Below are 17,607 nucleotides of genomic sequence, written 5' to 3'. Positions count from 1 at the left end.
GATACAGTCTGCAAATGGTGAGTAGAAAAACTGTTTCTTTTTTTCAGTTTTATGTCAGTAATGCTTATGCTGTCTCTGAACAGCCAAATTATTTTGGTGAGGTTTTCTAGGTCTTAAACTGAATTCCCCTGCCTTCCCAGCCCAGAAACTATGGTGTCATTACTGACTTGGCTTCATAACTTGTATTGGATGTATTAGTTAATCCTGTTGGTTGTACTTTATTTATTTGACAGAGAAAGAGGGGGAGAGAGAGAGAATGGGCGCACCGGGGCCTCCGGCCACCCACTGCAAATGAACTCCAGACCTGTGTGCCCCCTTGTGCATCTGGCTAATGTGGGTCCTGGGGAATTGAAACTGGGTCCTTTGGCTTTGCAGGCAAGTGCCTTAATTGCTAAGCCATCTGTCCAGCCCATTGTTGGTTGTACTTTAAACTTCCAACTTCCATTCTCACTGCTGCTGTCTTGCTAGTACAGGACTCATGGTACCTTACCTGGGCTCTCTTAGCAACATCCCATCTGGTATCCTTGGTCCTCTTCCTCCTCTGTGTCTGTAATTCAACCTCACCTACCAAACAGTAATCCTTTTAGAATGTAAATCAGGTGCTGTTCTTCTGTACCCAATAACCACAGCCTGGCTGCAATTCAGTGGCCCAGACAACTATTCTGATGTCATTCTTACTGTTCTTTCTGAAAGTTCTCTTTGCTTTTGCTGCATTGGCCAGTCTGCTAATGTGAAACGTTCTGAGCACCTGTGTGCTTCCGACTCCTTCTTCCTGAAGCACCCCTGCGAGATGGTTGGCCCTGTCCCTTTGTCAAGTGAAGCTGTTTTCTTGGGGAGATGTTAACACATCTCTGTGCACCCCAGATGGGGGATACAGGTTAGGGCTTAGACCAGATTTTTGGACTTCATCAAATTTTGTAAAAATGACATTCAAAGTGTTTGAAAACAAAAAGTACATATAAATAACCACTGTTTAGAATTATCAGTTTTATAGCTATGAGTACTTTCATCATCTAACTAGTGGAAATATCTCAAATCACCTAATGATATACCTCAGCATCTTAGAAAAATAAGATCGGTCCAAGCCCAAAAGCAGCAGATAGAAAGAAATAATACATATTGGGTTGGAAATGAATGAAATAGAGAACAATACATAGATTCAACCAGAGTTGTCTTTTGAAAAAATAAGCAAGATTAGGGCTTAGCAGGGTTTGCAAAGCCAAAGCACCCAATTCCCCAGGATCCACATTAGCCATATGCACAAGAGGGCACATGTGTCTGGAGTTCATTTGCAGTGGCTGGAGCCCTGGCACACTCATTCTCTCTCTCTCTTCCCCCGTTTTTCTCCCTCTTTCTGTTAAATAAATTAACAAAAATAAAATATTTTAAGAAAACCAAGATAAATAAACCCCTACCAAACCAATGAGAGAAAGAAAGATAAAAGTTAGAGATGAAAAGGGAAGTTATTATAGATTCTAGTGAAACCCAAAGAATCATTGGGGGATATATTCAAAAATCTGGAAAAAGAAAAGAAATAGTTAAGTTCTGACACAGATGATCTACCAAAATTAAAAGCATATAACATACTGAAACAGATCCTGTCAACAAGTAATAAGAACTTCCCAACCCGGAAAAGCCCAGGACCTGTTGGGTTGAGTGCAGGACCTGCCACCTTTAAAAAACAACTACCACAGCACTCCTCAAACTATTCCTTAAGATGCAAGAGGAAGGCACACTGCCAACTTAGGTTACGATGCCAGTATTGCCTTCTTACCAGTAAAGACATCACAGAAGGGAAATTGTTCCATGTGTTTGTCAGAAGAAAGGCTAAGACATTATCCTCATTACCTTAATTACATGGTGATGGCTGAGTGGGGCGGGGCAGGGCAGATCCAGTGCTATAAAAGGTGTTTTAGTAAGAGTATTTCATTACATTTCCACATTGCAGCTACATTCTATTGTCTGCCCTCACCAGGTAGTTTTATTTTGAAGTCTTTTTATGACTTCTACCTACTGTCTCAAGATGAGCCGGCACACATCCTTGGACCCACCAGCCACCACACTCTCCTCAGCTTCGGGTCTGCCCCTCCTGGGAAGCTGTTTGCACTGGCCTTGGTCCCTCCCTGCTGCTCTCCTTTGAAGACCTAGAGCATGATAGCACCCGTCTTCCTTTTCCTACCCAGCTGCCTTACACCTTCAGCTCCTGGCTCTTCTCTCAAAGGTTTTTCCTGCTTCCAAACTGGTGTCAGATTCCCCTGGCAAATATCTTCAGGAAGCCTCTACCTCCTTGCCTTTTTTTTTTTAGTTTTTGTTTTTTTGCTTACAGGTTTGTGTTTGGTGGTAGTTTGATGCATTTCTGCATTTCTGTTTCCTTAAGCCTCTCAAATATACAGTTTGCTCATTCTGGGACTGGGATACCTTGCTGTGTCGTCTTAGCTCTGGCTTGCTCTCTCTCTCTGGCTGGGTCATTGGTTGGGAGTGTACCTCTCATAAAGTCTTGAATGCACATAGGTATGCTTTGTGTTGGGCGACTGGATTCTCGTTTGTCTACTTTTAACACGTGGGCACTTTTACCACTGGGGTTCTGTGGTGTTGCATATGAACTGGCACTGAGGAGAGAATGAATGCAGCTTGGAGCTCACTTTCAGTCCTAAACGGCCTTTGGCTTGAGGTTCTGACCACCGGTCTCATTGGCATTGGCTCATAAAGCAAGTCACTTCCTCAGCATACCCCAAAAGGTTTCTTTTCAGTCATCTGTGTCCTTTAGGCTCCCACTTTGAAATTTTAGCAGCTTGTATTCGGGACTAGGACATGACAGTTGTCTATTGAATGAGTGGTGAGATGTTTGTGAAACATTCCGTTTTGCAGTGGTAATATTTCTGGTGCTCCACAGGAAGCGTAGAGACAATGTCACAGAGAAGCTAACAGGCTATTGAAAACATGTAAACATCCTTTTTCATCAGGAAAGACAGCTGTGTCCTCACTGCCACTCTTTTGCTTTGACTTTGGGCAGGCGAGTTAACTCCTGTGAGCACCTGTTTGCTCATATATAACATGGAACACCTGCAGGGGTGGTGAGTGAGACCATGTGTAAAACTCTTAATCACAGTGCCTCAGGCGTGTGTGTGTGTGTGTGTGTGTGTGTGTGTGTGTGTGTGTGGTTGGTGCTTAAAATGATTGGCTTCTCCTTCTGGGCCTTCATTGTAGGGTATGTTCACTTTTTAAAAACTCAAATGAAGCCAGGTGTGGTGGTGCACACCTTTAATCCCAGCACTCGTGAGGCAGAGATAGGAGGATTGCTGTGAGTACAAGGCCACCCTGAGAACGCAGAGAGAATTCCAGGTCAGCCTGACCTAGAGTGAGACCCTACCTTGAAAAACCAAAAGAAAAAAAATCAAATGAACATCACTGTAGAGAAATTTGTGCTTGGAGTTTTGACGAATTTGTGTGTGTGTGTATGTACTTGCCAGTGTCTCTTACTGCTGCAAACCTTTGCCAGATGCCACTTTTTGTGTCTGGCTTACAGTGAACTGGGTGAGGCAGGCTTTGCAAGCAAGGACCTTTAACCCCCAAGCTAGTTTTTGAGGGGGTCTTCACAAAATATACTTTCTTTAAATTGACAGTAATCTTTTTTAAAGATAGAATTCATACTATATAATCAGCCAATTCAAGCATAGAATTAATTTTTATTGTACCTACAGATAAGCATAACTTTTCGTTCTTTGATAACTACTTGAGTTGTTTCCCTATTTTTCTGTTGTATATGGTATGGTTTTAGACATTGGTGAGCAGCTTTGGGAACCTGGGCACATTTTCAGCTCTTGGGAGTCTCCTTTGTCTAGGAGGGGGCTGGATGTCTGGGCCGCACAATGATTTAGGCTTAGCTCACTGAGGATTGTCCAGGTGGGGATGGGATGAGTCGCTCGCACAGTGGTTGGGCTTAGCTCACCGAGAGTCACCCACTGTTTCACATTTCCACCAGCAATTTGTGTGTTCTCTGCATTTTGGTCACACTGTCCCTTTCCACTTTGGTGACAGCCATCTTTGTAGGTAAGTTGGTATGCCTTTGTGGTTTTGTTTTATGTTTCCCTGGTTACTAATGGTGTTGAGCATTCATGAGCTTGTTGACCACTTGTAGATTCTTTGTAAAATTCTTTGTTCATCTCTTTTGTTCATGTTTTTCTTTTGGTGTATATGTTCATACATGTGGGCACACGTGAGGTACATGCACACATGGAAGCCAGAAAATGGTCCCGGGCCTGGTCCCCGCCACCTGCTTTCTTTGAGTCAGGGTCACTTGTTCACCACTGTGTTTGCCAGGGTGGCTGGCCCATGAGCCTTCTGGAGATTCTCTTGCCTTGCTGTAGGTGTGCTGGGGTTACAGACGCTCAGTGCCACTGTGCCTGGTTTATTTGGGCTTTGGGGATTGAACTTCAGTCCTCAAGCTTGTGCAGCAAGTGCTTATCCACTGAGGCATCTCCCTACCCCTCCATTGCCCATTTTTTAAAAAATTTTTATTAACATTTTCCATGATTATAAAATATATCCCATGGTAATTCCCTCCCTCCCCACCCCCACACTTTCCCATTTGAAATTCCATTCTCCATCATATTACCTCCCCATTACAATCATTGTAATTACATATATACAATATCAACCTATTAAGTATCCTCCCCTCTTCCTTTCTCTACCCTTTATGTCTCCTTTTTACCTTACTGGCCTCTGCTACTAAGTATTTTCATTCTCACGCAGAAGCCCAGTCATCTGTAGCTAGGATCCACATATGAGAGAGAACATGTGGCGCTTGGCTTTTTGGGTCTGGGTTACCTCACTTAGTATAATACTTTCCAGGTCCATCCATTTTTCTGCAAATTTCATAACTTCATTTTTCTTTACCGCTGAGTAGAACTCCATTGTATAAATGTGCCACATCTTCATTATCCACTCATCTGTTGAGGGACATCTAGGCTGGTTCCATTTCCCAGCTATTATAAATTGAGCAGCAATAAACATGGTTGAGCACGTACTTCTAAGGAAATGTGATGAGTCTTTTGGATATATGCCTAGGAGTGCTATAGCTGGGTCATATGGTAGATCAATCTCTAGCTGTTTTAGGAACCTCCACACTGTTTTCCACAATGGCTGGACCAGATTGCATTCCCACCAGCAGTGCAGAAGGGTTCCTTTTTTTCCACATCCCCGCCAACATTTATGATCATTTGTTTTCATGATGGTGGCCAGTCTGACAGGAGTGAGATGGAATCTCAATGTAGTTTTAATCTGCATTTCCCTGATGACTAGTGACGTAGAACATTTTTTTAGATGCTTATATGCCATTCGTATTTCTTCCTTTGAGAACTCTCTATTTAGCTCCATAGCCCATTTTTTGATTGGCTTGTTTGATTCCTTATTATTTAACTTTTTGAGTTCTTTGTATATCCTAGATATTAATCCTCTATCAGATATATAGCTGGCGAAGATTTTTTCCCATTCTGTAGGTTGCCTCTTTGCTTTTTTCACTGTGTCCTTTGCGGTGCAAAATCTTTGCAATTTCATTAGGTCCCAGTGGTTAATCTGTGGTTTTATTGCCTGAGCAATTGGGGTTGTATTCAGAAAGTCTTTGCCAAGACCAATATGTTGAAGGGTTTCCCCTACTTTTTCCTCTAGCAGTTTCAGAGTTTCTGGTCTGATGTTAAGGTCCTTAATCCATTTGGACTTAATTGTTGTGCATGGCGAGAGAGAAGAATCTATTTTCATCCTTCTGCAGATATATATCCAGTTTTCAAAACACCATTTGCTGAAGAGGCTGTTTCTTCTCCAATGAGTATTTTTGGCATTTTTATCGAATATCAGGTGGCTATAGCTACTTGGGCTTACATCTGGGTCCTCTATTCTGTTCCACTGATCTACATGTCTGTTTTTGTGCCAGTACCATGCTGTTTTTGTTACTATGGCTCTGTAGTATAGGTTAAAATCAGGTATGGTGATACCACCAGCCTCTTTTTTGTTGCTCAGTATTATTTTAGATATTCTAGGTTTTTTGTGATTCCAAATGAATTTTTGGATTGTTTTTTCTATTTCCATGAAGAATGCCTTTGGAATTTTGAAGGGATTGCATTAAATGTGTAGATTGCTTTAGGTAAGATTGCCATTTTCACAATATTGATTCTTCCAATCCAGGAACAAGGGATGTTTCTCCACTTTCTAGTGTCTTCTGCAATTTCTTGCTTGAGTGTTTTAAAGTTCTCATTGTATAGATTCTTTACTTCCTTGGTTAGGTTTATTCCAAGGTACTTTATTTTTTTTTTGATGCAATTGTGAATGGGAGTGATTCTCTGATTTCATCCTCTGTGTGTTTGTTGTTAGCATATATGAAGGCTACTGATTTCTGTGTATTTATTTTGTATCCTTCTACATTGCTGTAGGTTTTGATCAGCTCTAACAGCTTGCTAGTAGAGTCTTTAGGGTCCTTTATGTATAGTCCATTGCCCATTTTTAAGTGGGATTAAGCCTTTGTTGCTGAGCTTTATGAATTCTTTTTTCCTCCTGGATATGAAACTCCTAGCAAATAAGTGACTTGTAATTTTTTTCCCTATTCTGTGGGTTTTCTTCTCACTTTATAGTATCTTTTGATACGTAAAACTTTTAAATTTTGAAGAAGTAGGTTTTTTTTCTTTTCTTACTGTTTTTTAAAAAATTATTTATTCATTTGAGAGAGCCAAGAGAGGGAAAGATGCAGGCAGAGAGAGAGAGAGAGAGAGAGAGAGAGAGAGAGAGAGACAGACAGACAGACAGACACAGACAGAGGGAGGGCGTACCAGGGCCTCCAGACACTGCAAACGAACTCTAGATGCATACAGCCCCCTTGAGCATCTGGCTTATATGGGTCCTGGGGAATCTAACTGAGGTCCTTTGGCTTTGCAAGCAAATGCCTTAACCACTAAGTCATCTCTCTAGCTTTCTTTTGTTACTTTTGAACAATAATGCTATTTTGAGTTAGAAATAAAAATTCTGGGGTTGGGACAATGGCTCAATGGTTAAAGGCACTTGCTTGCAAAACCCGCTGCTGGCCCAGGTTTGGTTTCTTAGCACCCATGTAAAGCCAGACATACAAAGTCACACATGTGTCTGGAGTTCCTTTGCAGTGGCAAGAAAGAGGCCACAGAGTACCTGTATTCATTTTCTCTGTGCTTGCAAGTAAATAAAATTAAGAATAAAGAAAAAATAATAAAAGCTTTGGATTTGTAGTAACTTGGAGGAAAATGTAAGGAATAGATTGGTTTCATCTTGGGTTCTTAACATGTTTCAAAATTGAAACCTATGCACTTAATTTTTAATGTAGTGTAATTGTGACTAAAATCAGCAATAAGAAAGGGGGGCAAGTAGCAACATAAGATGGGCTTACTGTTTGATATGGAATACTTCATTCCTCCTTGTTGCTAGGTTACCCAAAGGCCTTTCAGCTTTGAATGGCAAGAATATGGCAGCAAAAATATGTTGCTGTATAGATGTTTCTTTTGCTTCTCTCCATCTCTGTATAATTAGTAAGCCCTTGAAGCAAAAATTACAGTTTTTCTTTCCATGGGTTTCAAAAAGCAAATTATTTTCACTGTAAGCTTTTAATCATGCAGATGTGCTTATCCTCATAGGAGAATTAGATTCTTAAAATGACAGAGCCAGTAATTATGACTAGGCAGTGTCCTTTATCTACAACCACTTAGTGTTCTTCAATTGCATTTGATTGAAGCAGGGCCTTGGATGTTAATTTGGTTAAAAAATACACATGGTTTTGAGTTTCTTGAGCAAAGTTAACATGATGAGAAAAATAAAAAGTGTCATGTGGGTTAAACTCATGGAAATTTCATAATCTTTTTTTTTAAAATTTAATATATTAGTTTTCTTTTCAGCAAATACAGGCAGTTTGGAACCATTGTTTAGGCTCATCCATGATCTACCCCCTCCCAATGGACTCTCCTTGTTGATGTAAATGGGTCGTGCATTGTGGAGTTAGCCCACAGTTATTGGTACGATAAATGTCTCTGCATATCATGACCCAACATGTGACTCTGACATTCTTTCCACCCCTTCTTCCACAAAATTTCCGAGCCATGTTGGGTTCATTTTTGGTCTGCTTCAGTGCTGAGGTGTTGGGGGCTGAAATTTCATAATCTTTAGCTAAAGAAAAATAACACATTTATTTTCAGATAAAGAGGTAAAGTAGGTGACAGATAATCATAAAATTGTTATCCCTCACGAATGTACCTAGGGTGTCATTTTGCTGCCAAATGCATCCTTCCTTAAACTTATTTATTTATTTATCTGTCTATATTTATTTTTGAGGTAGGGTCTTGCTCAAGCTCAGGCTGGCCTTGAATTTACTATGTAGTCACAGGCTGGCCTCAAACTCATACCAATTCTCCTACCTCAGACTCTTGAGTGCTGGGAATAAAGGCATGTACCACCACACCTGGCAATCCTTATATTTTAAGGTTAAAATATAATTGAAAGATGTTAGCTGATTCAGCTTTGTTGGGAATGAGACATACGTGTAGACCGATAGATTGTTAGGTAAGGGTTGAAGTACTGCCAGCAGCAGCAAGGACAAGGCATCCATTTAAACGTGAATCTTTATTAAGAAGCCAACCCACTATTCTCCACACATTGCCTTTAAGAACAGAGGTGGTGAGTAAGTGGCTCAGGTGTTGATAATGGTTTCCCACCCATCCCCCTGGTTGTTTATTACACTCTGCCTTTTGCAGGGCTTGGGACTTGGTTCAGTATTTTAGCCACAGATACGTGGGGTGTCTACAGGGCTGGCAAATGTGTTGAGCTGGGCTCTGGAGAAGCCCACCTAAAATAGCCTCAGTAGCATAAGCTGCAGTGGGCAGCCTGTGCTATCTTGTACATGAAACAAAGATTGCTTGTTATTTTTTTTAATTTTAAGATTTATGTTAGGGAAATTCTGTTTCTGGCAGAACCAATATAGTTGGTTTAACTTTCTTTTAATGCCAGCTTTAAAGAACACTGTCTTCCATGAGTAAAGTCAGATGGAGACAGTCCCTCCTCTGCCTGTTGTAGTGTAGGCTTTTATTTTGGAATTGGGTGGCAGTTGCCTTGCTGAAGAAGCTGTGGGCGGAGACATTGCTGATGCTGTTTGGGAGCTACTGTTGCTTCCGAATGCTGCGTTTATTTGGTACCAGGATCACTGGCAGTCATGACGACTGGGAAAGGTAGGCTGTTTCTATTCTGGAAAGTGTCATTATTGCCGCTTGACTAGGAAGTCTCTAAAATACTTAGACAGTTTTATAATTGCTTTGTTAACTGGAAATTGGGGTAAAACTTGAGGAAATAATACCTCTGAGTGCTGCTTGTATTCAGGCAGGGGAAAGTCACAAAAGCTTTAGGACATCTGAGAGTTAGGGTTAATAACCTTCAAAAATGAGAGCAAGGAAGGTGGCACAGAGAGCGAAGGTACTCACCTCTTCTTTGCTGGTTTATTTGATGTGTGTTTTTTAAAATTTTTTATTAGCATTTTCCATGATTATAAAAAAATTCCCATGTTAATTCCCTCCCTCTCCCCCACTTTCTCCTTTGAAATTCCATCCTTCATCATATTACCTCCCCATCACAATCATTGTACTTACATATATACAATATCAACCTATTAAGTACCCTCCTCCCTTCCTTTCTCTTCCCTTTATGTCTCCTTTTTAACTTACTGGCCTCTGCTACTAAGTGATGTGCGTTTTGATTTTCTCTGCTATTTTATGTTCTCAGTCTGTGGACTGTGGGAGTAAATATAAGTTTGCAGTTACAAGGCATTAAAAAAGAATCTACTGGCTAGAAATTTCCAGTTTGTACAAGAGCACATAAATCTGCATAAGCCACAGCATTGTAAGCATGCTGCTTCTGACTTGGAATCGTGGTGTGCGTGTTTCCTCCCTTTCAGAGGAAGAATCTATGAAATGCAGAGCAAAGTCTAATTGATTATCCTTCATTTCCCATGGAGCTTTCCCCAGGTCTGGCCTGTGCTGAGGTGATTTTTGGAACACTATGTTTGAAGTAGATTTGCATGGACCTGGCCAAGTGCTGATAACTGTGATGATGATGACTTGCTGGCTGTCTTGCTGTCCTAGGGTAATTTTCAGAGCAAGCCTTTAATTTTTCAGTCTCTGAAGGGTTTTTCCAGAGCCTTCCACTGAACAGGTATTGCTCAGTGAAGCTGTACACAATAACAAGTGTTCATTTGTCTCCCACTGCAAGGAAATGGGCACCTCTCCAGCCCTTTGCTCTGTGCTAAGATGTAGGGCATCATTAAGAGTGTATCTTTGGAGTAGAGGGATGACTTAGTGGTTAAGGCATTTGCCTGAAAAGCCAAAGAACCCAGGTTCAGTTCCCCAGGACCCACGTTAGCCACATGTCCAAGGGGGCACATGTGTCTGGAGTTTATTTGCAGTGGCTGGAGGTCCTGGTGCGTCCATTCTTTCTTTCTCCCTTTCTCTCTCTCTTTCTCTGTCAAATCAGTTAATGAAATATTTTTAAAAAAGAGTGTGCATCTTTGTCTTCCAAACTTATCTTAGTTTGGATGAAACCAAATTAAAGTTTTGTTTTGGCAGAACATGCCCTATTAGAAGATATTATATTTATCCACAAATATATTTAAATATTTTATTATTCATTTATAATCAGAGAGATACAGACATCCCCTTATGTTTTTATGTTGATGGTATAATGTGTATGATGAGAGTATTCTTTTTGTCCCTTACCTTGTTATAGTGTTCTATTTTCAGCCCTTCAGAAATCAATACCTAGGTGGGAACATTAAATAATTTATGCCCTCAAGTGACTTCACTAAGGATTTGAAAATGTGTCACTGATAAGTAACATTTGTCTTAACTTGTGTTTTTGGTTTACTTTTCAACAGTAGGGCAAAGTAATATGGACTTAACTATTTTAAGTTAAAGGCATAGATTAGGAAGCCTTGTGGATCTGAGTTTAAAATACAGACTGCCTTTTTGGGTGGCATTTCCGTTCAAATTGCCTGTATCTCCTTGGTCACTGTTACCCGAGATGCTGGCTCAGAAGCCTTGCTGACATTTACCCTGAGTAGCTGCAAGGGATACAGGGTTACAGGCCGCTTCTTGTTAGAGTGGCACATTTGAATCGTGGTTACTAAAGGATCCCTTCTCCCACTGCAGGTAGAGTGTGGTAGTGTTCTCCGAGCATGTACCTGCGCAGTGTTGTGTTTATAGTCCGCACTGCAAGTAGCCCCCTGAGGGATAGATGGGAAGGTTTGGAGACCCCCGTGAGTGAGTTCGTGGCAGGGCAATGAGGAGCACCCTCCACTTTACTATTCAGACCAAACTGGAGTATTTATCCATCTGTCTATCTGTTTACTTATTTGCAAGCAGGGGGAGGGGGGAGGGAATGAGAACGGATGGGCACACCAGGGCTTCCTGCCACTGCCAGTGAACTCCAGATGCATGTGCCACTTTGTGCATCTCACTTTCTGTGGGTAGCGGGGAGTCTGCCTTTAACCACTGAGCCACCTCTCCAGCCCAAACCTGAAATTTTTGTTTGTGTCTAGATTCTAAAATTGTACCATTTTCAATAGTTGCTATAGGGAATATTTCAAAAATCAAGGTTTAAAAGAGACATCAGGAAAACAGGCATTGGATCCAGTAATGGTGACACCTGTTTGGAATCTCAGCTCTAGTAGGGAGGCTGAGGCAAGAGGACTGCAAGTTCAAGGCAAAGGTACTCCATAGCTAAACGTTGCTTTAAGAGAGTGATGCTTCTATCAGTTGTTTGATGAGAATACTTAAAGAGGGTGGGGTAGGATTCTGGCAAAACAAATTGTAATTCAGACATGACAAGCTTGCTTTTAGAAGCAGTTTGGAATTGCCAGAGAAGAAATGGGAGAAGATGGATAAGACCTTGAGTACCATTCCAAGAAATTAGGGTCTTTCTTATAGGCCACCTACTTTGTGGGGAGGTAAAAAGCTGTAAAAAATTGAGTTATGAACTTGGGGAGATGGCTCAGCAGGTCATAGCAGTTGTGAAAGCTCGAGGACCTGAGTTGGATCCCTAGCTCTCACATAAAAAGCTGGGCAAGGCCATGCATGCCTGTAGCCCCAGAGCTGAGGAAGACAGTGACAGGAGACTCCGTGGTGCTCCTTGGTCAGCTAGTCAAACCGAAAAATGGCAGCCTCAGGTTCAGTGAGAGACTGTCTCAGAGAAGTAAGGAGGAGGTAGAGGAAAGCACACACAGGGTGCACCCATGTAAACATAGCACCCACTCGATTACATGGACAAACAAAAAATTGAGTTAGCAGCGGAGACTGATAAAGGGTGACAATGTGAATTTTCCAAACCCAGTTTCTTTGTCATGATTTCATAAAGTAGGCCACCAGTGCTACTTAGAAATCAGAAAGATGTGATTCTGAATGAAAGATAGTTCTTTAAGTGAAACAAATTTAGCTTTATGAGAAAGACACAGTTTTTCCTTATTTTTCTCAGTTTGGTACAGGCTCGTATAAATCATTTAAAAAAAAAATGTCACTAGCCCTTTAGGTAGCCTTTAGGACCAATAGTCTAAGTGGCTGAATTCCAAGTGGATGAGGGCCATTGGGGCCTCAGTGAGCAATGTGTGGACTTTGAAATTTCCAAGACTGAGTGGGAAGGTAGCCTCTATAGAATCATGTGGGACCAGGGCAGGCAACTTATCTTTCAGTCTCAGTTTCTTTCTTTTCTTTTTCTTTTTCTTTTTCTTTTTTTTTTTTTTTTTTGTTTTTTTGTTTTTCGAGGTAGTGTCTCACTCTAGCCTAGGCTGACCTGGAATTCACTATGGAGTCTCAGGGTGGCTTCGAACTCACAGCAATCCTCCTACCTCTGCCTCCCGAGTGCTGGGATTAAAGGTGTGTACCACCATGCCCGGGTAGCTTCAGTTTATTTCACTTTAAATCCATGCCACTGTGAAATAAATGGTACCTGTAGGTGGCTTGGCACGACAGCATTTTGCTGGCACATCAGTGCCATGTGTATGACACAGGTACTCAGTCCTTTGCAGGAACATTAGGTGAGTTAACAGAGCAGAAAGCTGAAGCCTGGTTTTACATGAAGCAGATGGTATTTCTCTGTAGATACGGAAAGCTCAAGCAGGTGTTTAAGAAATCCTATTACGGGCTAGAGAGATGGCTTCGCGGTTAAGCGTTCGCTCTGTGAAGCCTATGGACCCCGGTTCGAGGCTCGGTTCCCCAGGTCCCACGTTAGCCAGATGCACAAGGGGGCACACGCGTCTGGAGTTCGTTTGCAGTAGCTGGAAGCCCTGGTGCACCCATTATCTCTCTCTCTCCCTCTATCTGTCTTTCTCTCTTGTCTGTCGCTCTCAAATAAATAAATAAATAAAAAATATTAAAAACAAAAAAAGAAATCCTGCCCCCAACACCTCAGCACTGAAGCAGACCAAAAATGAACCCAACATGGCTCAGGGAAATCTTGCGGAAGAGGGGGCGGAAAGAATGTCAGAGTTACATGTTGGGTCATGATTTGCAGAGACATTTATCATACTAATAACTGGGGGCTAACTCCACAATGCACGACCCATTTTCATTAACAAGGAGGGTCTAATGGGAGGGGGTAGATCACAGATGAGCCTAAATAATGGTACCAAACTGCCTGTATTCACTGAAAAGAAAACTAATAAATTAAATTAAAAAAAAAAAAGAAAAGAAATCCTCTTAAAAGAGACCGCCACCTAAGTCTCCAGCTACTTTGGGGAAATGGCTGGTTTTAGAGCTGGAGCAGAGGCTGAGGTGAGTCAGATGCAGGACAAAAACACAGAAGTGCTCAGAAAGCAGCGCAAATAGTAGTGAAGCCATGCCATGATTAGCAGAGGCTCTCAGTGGCCCAAGTTGGGATACATTAAGATACAAGAGAAAGTACTTGACTGGAGTAGAACTCAAGTAAACATGTTGTTAATCTTGCATGTAGAATTTTCCCAGATCATTTACGTAAATGTTTCACCCTGTGAGAGAACATTTCATTCCACTCTTCTTCCTTTTCTTTTTTTGAGGTAGTCTCACTGTAGCCTAGGCTGACCTGGAATTCAGTATGTAGTCTCAGGATGGCCTCAAACTCACAGTGATCCTCCTACCTCTGCCTCCCAAATGCTTGGGATTAAAGGCGTGCACCACCACGCCCATCTTCACTCCACTCTTAAGTGTGGGTGGTGGCCAGTGACTTCCTTCTGCAGGGTACAGTATGGACTAAGGCTCAACAAAGCAACCTACCTCAGCCAAGTGTCTGAGGTGTCCACTTGACTTGGCATGCATGAACTTGTCAATTTGTTTGCATCAAGAAATGCTTAGGAGGGCCTGATAAAATGGCTCAGTTGGTAAAGTGTCTGCCGTGCAAGCATGAAGAACTTAGTTTGGATCCCAGCACCATGTAAAATCCAGGTGCAGTGGTGAGCATCTGCAATCCCAGAACTAGGGTGGGATCCCTGGGCCAGGCTGGCTAGCTCCTCTGGCCGAATCAGCAAGCTCCAGCTTTAGTGAGAAACCCTGTCTCGAAAACTAAAGCGGAGAGCAGTTGAGGAAGACACTCAGCACCAACCTCTGGCTACCACATATGCGCGCGCGCACACACACACACACACACACACACACATTAGTAAAAGCACCTAGGGCTGGAGAGATGGCTTAGCAGTTAAGGCACCTGCCTGCGAAGTGTAAGGACCCAGGTTCAACTCCCCAGAACCCATGTAAACCAGATGTACATGGAGACACGTGTGTCAGGAGTTTGCACTGGCTAGAGGCCCTGGTGTGTTCATTCTCTCTCTCCCTCGCCCTCTCTCAAAGAAAGGGAGGGAGGGAGAGAGGGGGAGACAGAGAGAGAGAGAGAAAGCGAAAATCAGTCAATCTTAGGAAATGAATAGAGTACATCTGTGGGTGTGCCTGCATGGGAGATTCCAGACAAGAATAAGGGGGCCCTGCCCTAAGTGTGGGTTATACTTTCCCATAGTCTGAGGGTCCAGAAAGGGGAAAAGGAAGTCCACTAGTGCAGGTGTCGCTCTAGCTTCCTGGCTGCTCTGCCATCATGGACTGAAACTATGAGCTAAGTGATGTCTTTCCTCCCCTTAAGCTGTTGTCATTGGCCACAACACTGATAAAACTAACACATTATCATAAGAATGGCATCCTACCTCTGTGGTCTAATCTGCCTCTTAAGCTCTGCTTATATATGGCAGAAACTTTTGGTTTTTAGCCAACCAGTGCTCCTCAAAATTGCCAGGGTTATTTGAAACATGGAAAGACTAAGTATTAAAGTCAGCTTTTCATTTTCATTTTTGGTAGAAAATGTTCAGCCACAAGCAGTTTATGGGAGGAAAGGGTTTATGTTGGCTTACAGACTCAAGGGGAAGCTCCATGATATGATGGCAGGGAAAACAGTGGCATAAGCAGAGGGTGGACATCACCTCCTGGCCAATATCAGGTGGACAGCAGCAGTAGGAGAGTGAGCCTAACACTGGCAAGGGGAACCTGCCCCCAACAATACACTGCCTCCAGGAGGGCCCAATTCCCAAACTGTCACGAGCTGGGGTCCTAGCATTCACAACACATGAATTTATGGGGGTCATCTGAATGAAACCACCACACTGAGAAACTGTTACAACCTGGAGAAGTGTAGGGAAAGTAAAGGTATGCTTCTTGACAGAATCCTAGACAGAGAAATGATATTAACTAAAAACTAAAAAACTGTGGGACAAACTGGTAGTTAGGTAATGGTGACATACCCTTCCTGGTCCATTAGTCATAGCAAGTGTATTACTGCAGGTTGATAACAGGGGAAATTTAGTGTGAGCTATGTGGGAACTTTAGACTGTTTTCACAACTTTGCTATGCACCTAGTACTCCCCCTCCCATATTTTTTTATTAAACATAAAAATCTGGAAAGAAGTAAGCAGGTAGCAGAAAGAGCTTTTTTTTAAAAAAAACTTCATTTGTATGTTTATATGCAGTATGTATCCAGTATGTTTGTATATGTTGGTACATGTTGGTACACACCACGGAGCACGAGTGGGGAGGTCAGGACAGCTCCAGTGTTGGCCTTTGCCCTCTGCCTTATTCCAGGCAGCATCTTCCATTCTTGCTATTGCATTTGTCAGACTGCAAGCTTGATGGGGTTCTCCTGTCTCCACCTCCCCGTCTCGCCATAGATACACTGGGATTACAGATATGCACTACCACATCTTGGCTATATGTTGGTTCTAGGGAATCCTAACTTAAAGTCAAAATTAGAGAGATGGAAACCAGTAAGGCCATAGTTTCAGTACTAGAAACCCACCTATGAGATGAGAGAGACCTGCTTTAGGGAGGCCTTGGTGGAACTGCAGAGGGATGGCAGTGACAGCTGGTTAAGGGGCAGTGGCCACTCATAGTGAGCATTTGGGTGAGTGGAGGAATGTGGCAGGAGATAACCAAGGGAGAAAGAAAGGAAGAGGAAAGTAAGGACAATTCAGTGGGCTGGTGGGTGGTGGTGGACAAGCAGGTTCTGAGGAAAGGACTATTAAAGACGATTGGTTACTCTTCTGGACGCCAACACTAAAATTTAGTTTGATTCAAGTCGGTTGTGTTTTGGACTGAGACTTACTAGACCCATCGGTCTTATTTTCACTGCCCCATCCTTTTTCTTTGGTTCTTTGGCTGTAGCTAGGAGAGTTTCTAAGCAGGTCATTAAAGTAGGGTGAGCCAAAAGGTTCTTTGTACAGAGAGAGATAGCTGGTGGTGTCATCACTGCTCAGTATGGGGGTCGTTTTTTCTGATAGGGAGCCATGGCCAAATTCGGCTCAATCTTGAGTTTTTCCAGCTGACTGGCCTTTGTGCCTAGAGTGGTTGTCAAGAAGAATTGGGTCACAGTGGTTCCAGCAATAATTATAGTGACATTTCCCTGGGAGCGCACATGTTGAACTGATGTACATGGGATTTGGGTTCTGATAGTTACTAAATACAACATCCCCCTCAGGTCAAGTTCAAAGGTAAAATAAATGCTATGGTCTAAAGGAGAAATGAATATTTACTCAGCGGAGGGATATATGGTGATTCTCGTTAATATGACTTTAAAAAATTATGTATGTTAAGAGTTTAATTGTTGATGCCTGGAAGTGTACTTTTAAGTGTTAATAATTCATGTATTGGCTCTGTTTTTTTGTCTCTTAATTGCTTAAATCATTCCCTTTGCCATGAAATATTAAAGCTATAAGTCACAATGTGCACACTTACAGATATGCACTGTATCTTTTATGTACTTTTATGAGGGCTAAGAGACAGTTTCAGTACCATGCTCTTTTCTAGCTTATTCTGTGATGTTTGGGATTGTCATTACTATTGCAGCATAATTTTGAGTCACAAGTTCTCATTGACGACTTTCTGAGTTCTTAAGATAAGGTTGTTAACCGTGGACCATAAATTCCTGGTGGCAGCTTTGTGAAAACTGGGAAAGAGGCCAGAGGAGACACATTTAACCATATGCATATGTTTCCCCCTCCCCACCCCACGATGGCCCGTACCACTCCAGGTTTCTACTAGCAAGTGTGGGCCTGTGAGC

General features: G+C 42.2%; 1 protein-coding gene across 45 annotated transcripts in view; it reads left to right on the top strand.

Annotated features, from left to right (window-relative positions):
- Clasp1 (cytoplasmic linker associated protein 1) overlaps positions 1 to 17,607 on the top strand; it is a 263,726-nt gene that overhangs the window by 99,454 nt on the left and 146,665 nt on the right. For 44 of the 45 annotated variants that reach the window (XM_045150081.1, XM_045150066.1, XM_045150080.1 and 41 more), the window contains exon 8: positions 1 to 17. This exon is cut by the window's left edge and continues 51 nt beyond it. In XM_045150081.1, the coding sequence (XP_045006016.1) occupies positions 1 to 17 (17 nt within the window). Of the gene's footprint in view, positions 18 to 9,116; positions 9,231 to 17,607 lie in introns of those variants that run through there. The other variant, XM_045150067.1, reaches the window with a different exon arrangement.

The sequence above is a fragment of the Jaculus jaculus genome, chromosome 5, assembly GCF_020740685.1.
Source record: "Jaculus jaculus isolate mJacJac1 chromosome 5, mJacJac1.mat.Y.cur, whole genome shotgun sequence".
Taxonomy (NCBI): domain Eukaryota; kingdom Metazoa; phylum Chordata; class Mammalia; order Rodentia; family Dipodidae; genus Jaculus; species Jaculus jaculus.
The sequence above is the reverse complement of the archived record's forward strand: the minus strand, read 5'-3'. Positions and strand labels throughout refer to the sequence as shown.